At 36.0% G+C, this 9,621-nt stretch overlaps 1 protein-coding gene across 1 annotated transcript; it reads right to left on the bottom strand.

Moving 5' to 3' along the window:
- Positions 1 to 889: 889 nt before the first annotated feature.
- On the bottom strand, positions 890 to 9,037 carry LOC104114113 (glyoxysomal fatty acid beta-oxidation multifunctional protein MFP-a). Its single transcript, XM_009624482.4, has 18 exons — positions 8,774 to 9,037; positions 6,807 to 6,878; positions 6,665 to 6,730; positions 6,533 to 6,589; positions 6,370 to 6,437; positions 6,214 to 6,295; positions 5,119 to 5,174; positions 4,736 to 5,038; positions 4,567 to 4,653; positions 3,770 to 3,944; positions 3,574 to 3,695; positions 3,330 to 3,493; positions 2,999 to 3,253; positions 2,793 to 2,914; positions 2,569 to 2,690; positions 2,290 to 2,438; positions 2,001 to 2,139; positions 890 to 1,232 (listed from the first exon to the last, which is right to left on the bottom strand). The coding sequence occupies exons 1-18, from the start codon at positions 8,874 to 8,876 to the stop codon at positions 1,197 to 1,199; spliced, it is 2,178 nt and encodes a 725-aa protein (XP_009622777.1). The 5' UTR covers positions 8,877 to 9,037; the 3' UTR covers positions 890 to 1,196.
- Positions 9,038 to 9,621: the final 584 nt, after the last annotated feature.

Below are 9,621 nucleotides of genomic sequence, written 5' to 3'. Positions count from 1 at the left end.
CTAGTAAAATTTCTATAGCTTAGTTATAAGTCAAGAATGCGACATGGCCTCTGTCGCAATGTTTCCACTGGACTGGGACCCAGACAGACAATTAAAGAGTTGCGCATAGTTTAGGATTAATTTCAAACTTGAAAATAGACGTGCAGAAACTAAAGACAGAAATATAACATTTGACTAATTGGAATATTGGATATGACAGAAAAGGAACAAATGGAAGAAAGAAGAAAATTATTTGCTGGCACCTGTTTGATTCCTCCTGTTGGCCATTTATGCGAATTCATTTCTAAGACTTGTCTCTAAGGAAAATATCACAATTCGGATCGCAATTTCACGAGTTTAGATCTCAATGTATGATAGTCAAAGAATCACTATTCGAATCACGATTTTTAGATTTTAGATAAGCTCTTGTTAAATAACTGAGAAAGGAAAAGTAAAATAACTTTTTATGACTAGAAATTGTCTGGATTTTATTGGCAATGACGCATTGACAACCTAGCCCAACCATTTGACATTCCAACAGTGAAGCAATTTTTTCCAACAATAAAGGGACTACTAGAATTAATCCCTTTTTTTCACCTTCCAACACAAATACACAATTGTAAAGAGAAACAGAAATAGCGTAAATGATGAGTTTTGCTTTAACTAGGACTTTAGTTAAATGTAAGGCTTCGAGGAAGATGACATATAAAATTGGCATTTCACAAAGTGCGAAAGAAAATTCATGTGTTAAAGAGTTTCGAACAATCTGATAATATGTTAGCAGCAGAACAATACAAAATTAATCATTGAAACATCAAAATTCAACAGTTTAGCCCCATCGAATCATCTCTATACGGATGCAAGCATTCAAAACATAGTATTTTTCTAAAATTTTCAGATGAGATGAGCATGGAAGCAACAAATAATTAATATTTGACTATCATGAGAACTGCATAGACCATCAAAAGAGCCCCAGTTCAGAAGCAATACATTAACAATTTGGTTCACTATGAAAGGTATAAAAACAAACGGGGGTGTGCTTCACTTTGCTCTCATTTTATTTTCAGACAACTAAACTTTTACGTTACATAATAATCTAGCTCTTCATTTTCATTTCTACATTATTGACTCTTTCCTTGTCCACTGCACTTCAACTGACCAGAGTAAGGAGATAACAAAGCAACAAACTCAATGAACGCCCAATAGCATTGCTGAGCTTACAAGCGCGACTTGGCTGGATCCATTGTAGAACTCTGCAACGACAAGGAAACATCAATGGCCTGAATATATCAGTAAATATTTTCAAGCGGGTGAACAAGGGAAAGGTTTAAGTTAAGATAAGATGAAAAGCCATTGCTTGCTCTTTTTCTAACAATGGATGATTTCACCCCATATTGATGAGATTTGTTTCTTTATATGGAAAACTTTACATCCAAACCCCTTACCCAGGAGCCTAACTGTCGCTCTTTCCACTTTGTTATATTATTGACTCGAACTCCCTACCTAGTGTTTTTATAGATGGGTTTTTTTTACTATAAGGCATCTCTCTCTTGTCTAATGATGAGATGTTTTTTCGTACCAGTTGCTAATGATAACCATACCCGCTAGTCCACACACTAATCAAGGATCATCTAGTGGCATCATTTATAGTGCTTTTACGTGACTGCTAATGTGACCTTGCCATCGAGCAGCGGAGGATGTGTGCCAATGAAATGATGGCATAAGGCTGAACTGAATTGTATATACTGCTAATATATGCTGGCTGCAGCCAGCAAATGGTTCCCTTGTCCAGTAAGCCAACAACGGAAACAAGACATGTCCATTCAAACCTCTCACAACATACGCATAGAACAAAAGGCTGATACTTGAAATTGTTGTGGCAGGATAACATCAGAGATCTAATGGCAACACTATTCAAATGTACTCACAGATATGTTTTACCGACATGAGATTGTCTCGAACATTTCACTACCTATATGGATACCGTACCATATAATGATAATAGAACTCAAGATACTCACCAGAGGAGCCCCCTTGGCAGCTCTTTCAGCTAGGTAGGAACAAGGCTTGAAAAAGTCTCCATACATTCTTGACCACTCATCCAACCTTGAACAGATGTATTTGGAACCAAGAGTGTCTGCCCAGAATATGATCCCTCCCCTGGCAAAGAAAGTAAACAAATCTTTCTTATAACCAAAGAATCCTTATATCATAAATTTTAAATCTGTTTTAACATGTTCCTGTGATAGAATTTACACTTTTTTTTTGGGGGGGGGGTTAAGATAATCAGAAAATCTATCTGAGGCGAACCTGTAAGGGGGGAAACCCATGCCCATGACAGCAGAAATGTCAAGATCAGAAGCTTTGACTGCAATGCCTTCTGCAAGCACTCTGCAGGCTTCATTTACCACAGGGAAGAAAATCATCTCTATAATATCCTTGTCCGAGAGTTTTGCCAGCTGGGTCAAGTTCAAAACAGTTGAGTAAGAGCAGAATATAACTACTGGAAAATACCACAAAAGTAGTATTCATCAACAAACGGGGGGGGGGGGGGGGGGGGGGGTTGGATGTTTGTTTTGAGAGAGAGACCTTAGGGTCAATGGTAACACCAGACATCTCTCTTGCCGTCTCAATATATTTCTTTATTTCTGGATCTGGGCTCGCTTTACGTCTATCGTCATATACATAAAACCCTTTCCGAGTAGTTTCACCTGCACAAAGTGTAACCAATGTCCATTCATAAATATATGTTTCAAATTGCATTTTTTTTCACTAAATAATCTGTCCGGTTTTTCAGAATATGGGAATCATACCAGCTCTTTTATCTTCTTGCATGAGTGGTATCAACATTGATTTGTAAGTTCTCTCGGGGAAAGTCATCACGAATTGCCCACCAGTGGCAATTGCAACACCAAAACCAACAAGATCACATAATCTGCATATAGGAAACCAAACCTTTAAAGCCTGGTTACATCCAACAGATTGGCATATCAAACCCTACAGCACTGTTATCTTTTACCTGAAGGGGCCCATTGGCATGCCAAATCTAGTAATGGCCTTATCGATGCGGTAGACATCTGTTCCACGTTCAACTAGCAAAAGAGCAGCTTGGGTGTAAGGAAAGAACATTCTGTTGACAGCAAAACCAGTGCAGTTCCCAACTACCACAGGGGTTTTCCTTATCTTCTTGCCAACATCAAGCAAGTCTACAATTACTTGGGGTGATGTCTTTTGGGTGCGGACAATTTCCAAAAGTGGCATCACATGAGCCGGACTGCACCAGCCAATCAATCAATTTAGCAGAACAAGAAAAGGGCAATAAAAGCTTTCACTGTTTCAGAAAACATTACCTGAAAAAGTGAGCTCCAATAATACGATCTTGAGATTTGGTCTTTTCCCCAATCAAATTCAAGTCAATCGTAGAAGTGTTACTTGCTAGAATGCAATGTGGAGGGCAATACTTCTCAAGATCGGCAAATATTTGCTGCTTTAAAGATACATTCTCGATGACAGCCTGTTATACATATTAAGATCAAGGCACAATAAGATACCAACGAGAATCACAGTGTGTGTCCTATTAATGAGAATACCGACCTCAATGACCATGTCCACATCTCTAAAACCTTCATATTCAAGAGAACCCTTGAGTAGGGAGAGGGTTTTTTCACACTTCTCTTGACTCATTTTCCCTTTCTTGACGCTGCTTTGCAAATTGGCTGAGAAATTGATGTATTAGTCACTTGTCATAACAAGTATAAGTTATCATATCAAAGCAAGACAATGGCTTTACCTTTTACTCTACCCATCCCAGCCTGTAGGAATTTGTCATTAACTTCTTTCAAGATCACCGGATAGCCACTAAGCAGCAGTGCAGTTGCAATTCCAGAACCCATTAAACCACCTCCAAGAATTGCAACCTTTTTTATGCGTCGTGGTACCAATCCTAAGTCAGTCACCCCTGGTACCTGTTTGTGTGAGAAAAGAAGTTGGCAGAATCAATAGGTCAGGGTTTAAGATGATGAGGATGAACAATATCACAAACTGTCTGGCATGCAAAGCGTCAGATTCATTGTTTAATGTTACAAGTATCAAATTATGCAGCAACCGATCATCATAGCCTAACATATTCAACCAACAATACAACTGTTGCACATATATCATGTATAAACCATGCAACTGAAAAGTCTACTAATTTCTGGCAAAAATATAGCTTCAATTAGGTCTGGATTACAGTCAAACAACGTCATCTAGTGTTGAATAAGCTTTGTATTATCAAACATTGGGTCCATTACAGCATTACTCAGATTAGAAGTTTCTGCTCAGATCCATACTTTGCAGGATCATCCTAACTCTATTAATTGATTGTTCTTTCTACATTTACCAAGTGGAATACCAAAGTAATATTTACTTTTCTAAAGAGTTTAGATATCAAAGAAGTGACCCTGAATTGGTACCAATATGAACTCAAAGTGAATATTCAGTTCCGTTTAAATAGGAATACAAAAACAAATTAAAATTATGAACTGCTATTCACAACCAGGTTGAAATATGTGCAATAATTTCAATGTAAAGAATTAACTCATTAACCTTTGTGGTTCCACGTTGAGCAAAGAAAATGTTGACCAAGGCCTTGCAAGTGTCTGAATGTAGAAGACCTTGGAATGCTTCAGCCTCCTGAAAATACCAACAAGTTTTTAGATTACACAAGTTAGGTGATTAGACTGAAAGCACAAGAGAATTAGTGCCTGAACTAAACCTTCCAAAGCCCAGCACGTGGACCAGACACTATACCCTCTTCAACAACATCAATGCAGACTAACGGATGCTGGAGATTTGGAGCCTGTCTGCGCGTTTGAACTCTTGCAAACTTTAATATTTCCCTTGCCTCACCAAGAGGCTCTATCTTATCAGTTTTATGAAGACTGGCAACCCAAGGTTTTCTGCGTTCCAAAATATCAAGAGCCCACTTACGAGCAGTATCCAATAATTGGTTTGATGAAACTACAGCATCAACAAGGCCCACATTAAAAGCTTCCTCTCCTTTAACGGGCTTGGACGTCTACATTGATATATGAGAGGGAGAGGGTCAAGTAACTATAGTGCCAAAACATATGACTCATAAGGCAAATGGCAGCTTACTAGCATCATTTCGAGGGACTTAGCAAGACCCACGAGGCGTGGAAGCCGCTGAGTACCTAAAAAATAGTGCAGATAAAATGAAACAAAGGAAGAAATGTGGTGTTTGAGAAAAAAACACAGTGGTAGCAGTACTGCTTATGATTGCAATTATATGTTTTGGATCCAAGGATAAACAGTAAATGAAGACAGAGAATTCCAAGCTGTTCCATTCAAATTTCTAGGATTTTACGAGTGTGTCTATGAGGACACATCTTGCTCTAAAGCTAGAATCATATGCACTAGTCTACGAATAAACCACACCAAATTCTAGACCATGTATGTGTATCGTACTAGTATCTGATAAAGTATGCTTGGATAAACTGGATATGTATTTTAATTTCATGAAACCTTTTTTCGCCAGCTTAGTTTCTTCTTGAGGGTCACCAGACGAACTTCTTTTAATGGCCACAATGAAGTTTTTGAGAGATAATTATCCAGTAATTTTGATAAGGAGAGATAAATATCCTGTCATACGAAGAAGTTTTAGAAATTAAACACTCCAAGGTGTATTCTCCAAATTCTAGCAGTGATCAAGAAGTCGAAGCTACGGCTTAGATATTTCAATTTCTATTTATGTAATGTTAAGCTAGAGTTGGACATTAAGGTTAGGTTATGGCTTGATATCCTGAACATACTTGACTTCACAGTTACTGATTCTTTGAAAAAGAATCAAAAATTCAGTCATGAAACTGGAATTAGTAAAACTATAACGCTCGTAATTTTTTCAAATTTTTATAATAATGATGTGTAAGTGCTTCTCGAAATATTAATTTTATTTTAGGCTATCTAAGACAAAGTTTTAACAGAAAAAAGGCTGTATAACTTTGTAGAGTCCCCCCTAATTTTATAAGAAAATAAGAGTGGAAGAAGTATAAGATACAACGCTCATACAGGAGCTAACTATGTGCTCCTTCACTATAATAGAAGAAGAGTTGTACAAGCTTGATTTTAAGAAGGAGAAAAACCATAACCATATTAGCATTTATGTCACCGAAGCTGATGGTAGATTCAGGAAAAAATGAAGATAAAATAACTGCTCAAGCATAGAGTGCTTACCTCCAAATCCAGGAAGTATTCCAAGTTGAAGTTCTGGCAATCCAAGTTGTGCATTGGGAGTAGAAATACGTGCATGACAAGCCTGATATTAAAACACAAGGAGTCAGCAAATGACCAACAGAAATTTCCGCAGAGAAATATAACCTTTTAATGTACCATTGCAACTTCTAGTCCTCCACCTAGAGCGAGACCATCAATTGCCGCCACGGAAGGTTTTCTTGCAGCTAACATCAAGGATAAATCAGAAAATATAAAAACAACGTATAAACTGCACCCAATTGTTTACTTCAAGGAGGAAAATCAAAAGCCTAAGACTTACCTTCCACAGTGTCGGTGAGAATCTCCACAGATATAAAACCAGGTTTTGGTGATTCGACTGTCAGCAGACTGAAGTTAGCTTAAAAAACTCGTGCAGCACTAGAATAGAGAATAATCAAATTGGAAAGCATACCTGTTCCTCCTTGCAGTTTACCAAAGGCACTGATATCAAAACCACCAGAGAACTTGCCATTTGCACCTGTCAAAGATTAGATATTCAAGCTTAATATATCAGCCAATCGGATATATATAGAGACTGATTTCTTGACATTTACCTGTCACAACAATTGCTTTCACATCATCCCTTTTTAAGGCCTGCTCATAGCTCTCTTTCAAGCTGTACAGCACTGGAAAGAAATTGCAATAGTATAAAGGTCAATTACTGGTTCAAACTATTGAGCATCGGATTTGGAAAACTATGAAAGTATATTTTATTTTCCTTTTTAGTAAGAAGAAAAGGAAAAGCAAGCTTTTCTTATACAGTTCTTCTGACCTCTCTTCCAAAATTTAACTCGAGAAAGAAGTACTCCCTTCGTCCCAATTTCTGTGGCACTGTTTTACTAGACACGGAGTTTAAGAAAGAAAGGAATACTTTTGAAATTTGTGGCCTAAAAGAAGCCTTAGATATTTGTGTGGCTAGAAATCTTCTCATTCGGGGCAAAGGGGGAACTTTTATTTTTAATTTTTTTTCTAAATATAGAAAAGTAACATTCTTTTGGGATAGACTAAAAAGGAAAGAGTGTCGCATAAATTGGAACGGAGGGAGTAAGTTTTATTAGCACTCTCTCAGTTACATTTACCGTATATTGCCGTATAACAGAATGTCAATCAACTCACTTCAATCCAAAATTAATTGGATTGGCTATAAGAATCATTTATATTCATTTCCCTCTAAAACACATACCTTATAACACAGGCATTAGATCATCACAAACCTTCGGACATACTTGTACGAAAAGAACTTCCACAATCAACACTAAACAAAAGAAGCTGCAGCGAAGCTCAAAGGAAACTACCAAGTGTGTGCGGATCGTATAGCATATATATCTAAAAGCTCCATAAGTCTTGTAAGCTATATGCGGAGGGGCACATTTTCGTCTATGAAATAGTCATAATAGAGTCGTCAATTCCTTACTCGCTTCACTATATCACATTTCAAATATCCTACAATTCCTACCAGACGATGTTCATTGTTTGTCCTTTTCAATTCCTCCTTTTAGAAATTATAGTCCTAATTGCCCCAATTGTCTTTTGTTATGTCTCTCAAAAAATCCACCAAATAGATTACAGTAGCTAACAGTGACGCTCTAGCTTGATCTTAAACATCAAAGTAAGATTTGCCTCAAAATATGCCAAACCAAAGCAATGGGACTGATAAGATTCATTTGCACCGAGCGTTGCTCGCACTGAAAATTAAAAACTAAACACCAAAAAGGAAATACTAACACACACCCCAAAGAACACACATCAAAGACACAGTAGTTTTCACATCAAAAAGAGAAACTTAATAAGAAGCAAACTGAATTGAGAATCTCTGTTAAGAAAAAAAATGACTTTGAAGTAGAATTAGAATAACGTCTCAAACAAAAAGTAAGAATTTTGCTACTTTAAAATGCCAGTTTTTCCCGCAAAATAAAAGAAACCACACAAGTTTAAATTTTGAAATAGTTCCTGATCATATCGACCTTCGTCTATACGAGTTTTGCATAGCCTGTTATATAAAATAGTATAATAAATCCTCTAAGCCCGAATAGAGCTGAATGAATCAAAATTAGTCCTATAAGTGGCCCCAATTTTTTTTTTTTAAAAACACTGATAGTATACATATAATATACATATTTTCTACACTTTTTGGCTAGGAATGCAATTAGTTTTGGCGGACCGGCCAATTTCTAATATTTCCCCAGGTGCCGGTGAGAGGTTAGCATGTACATGGTGCACTAGTTGAGATGCGTGTACGGAAAGAAACATAACGAGAAAATATTGGTGATCATTTGAAGAAAGAGGAAACATAACAATCATTCAAAACAATTAATCAAAATAACGCCTCAATCACAAACAAGTTAAATTCAAATTTCATAAATCTTCTGTATTTTTTCGTTCTAGCTCAAGGAAATTAGTAAACAGAGTATTGATCAAAGTTCGACTATTTTATCAATAATTGTAAAAAATGATAATTTTTGAAATTTTTTTTTTTTTAAAAAAAAAAGGCTTAGTTAGATCTGTGGAGTGTTTTACGTACCATCTAAGGAAAGGGAATTGACAGGAGGATTAATAATTGTAATAACAGCAACTCCATCAGCTCCTACTTCAATTGTTGTTCTTCCCTTTGGATTGCTACTCATTTTTTGCTATGAAACTGAAAAATTCCGATGAATTTTTAGCACAGAAGATCGGAGAAAGTGATCGGAGAAAATGAATGAAATTATTGAGAGGGTTTTTGAGAAGAGAGAGAGTGGTATTTATGGAAAGAGTAATGTCGTGACGGTACCGTTAACAATGACGTAAGACTGCGTTTGGATGCAAATCCCCATAAGTAACAAAGATAAGGATTGTGACAGATAATTTACATCAATTTTCAACGAAATATGTCCAAATTTGCCCCTGTGATTATGGATTGCTCAATATTACACGATTCATTTATATCTTTATTATTAGCAAATTATTTAGTGTTTGTCTTATCATTAACAAGCTCCAGCATGAAATTAATAGACTTTACATATTTAAATTTTTCGGCAAAAATTCTAAATTTACTCAATAACTTCGGACTAACAAGAGACAAAAATGAGATTGTTTCATGATAGTATAATAAGATGAGATTATAAGTTTAATCAATGACAAAATTGCTCGATTTTAAATATATGAATAAATTTATCTATTTTTCCTATATTAAAACTGCCACATATAGGGGGCCGGAGCTAGTATGCAGGATATAAATTTGCTCGACTTTAGTAATTTTAATTTTTTTGTTTATCTTAAGAAATTTATTAAATAAAATTATTAATTTAAAAATTAATAACATTAATCTAGCAAATCTAAAAATATTTCACTTTTTTTTTGGTTTGTTATAAAAATTCTAATTTGGTCCAA

This window comes from Nicotiana tomentosiformis, chromosome 12, assembly GCF_000390325.3.
Source record: "Nicotiana tomentosiformis chromosome 12, ASM39032v3, whole genome shotgun sequence".
NCBI classification, from domain to species: domain Eukaryota; kingdom Viridiplantae; phylum Streptophyta; class Magnoliopsida; order Solanales; family Solanaceae; genus Nicotiana; species Nicotiana tomentosiformis.
Note: the sequence above shows the minus strand (reverse complement) of the source record. Positions and strands in the feature narration are given on the sequence as shown.

Bases quoted from the DNA above. Each gene is read 5' to 3' on its own strand.
- LOC104114113 (XM_009624482.4), bottom strand. From the start codon at position 8,876: ATGAGTAGCAATCCAAAGGGAAGAACAACAATTGAAGTAGGAGCTGAT. The intron at 3,696-3,769 runs GTAAAGCCATTG...TCAATTTCTCAG, and splicing joins TGGGATGGGTAGAGTAAAAG to CCAATTTGCAAAGCAGCGTC. The intron at 3,254-3,329 runs GTAATGTTTTCT...TGGCTGGTGCAG, and splicing joins ATTGGAGCTCACTTTTTCAG to TCCGGCTCATGTGATGCCAC.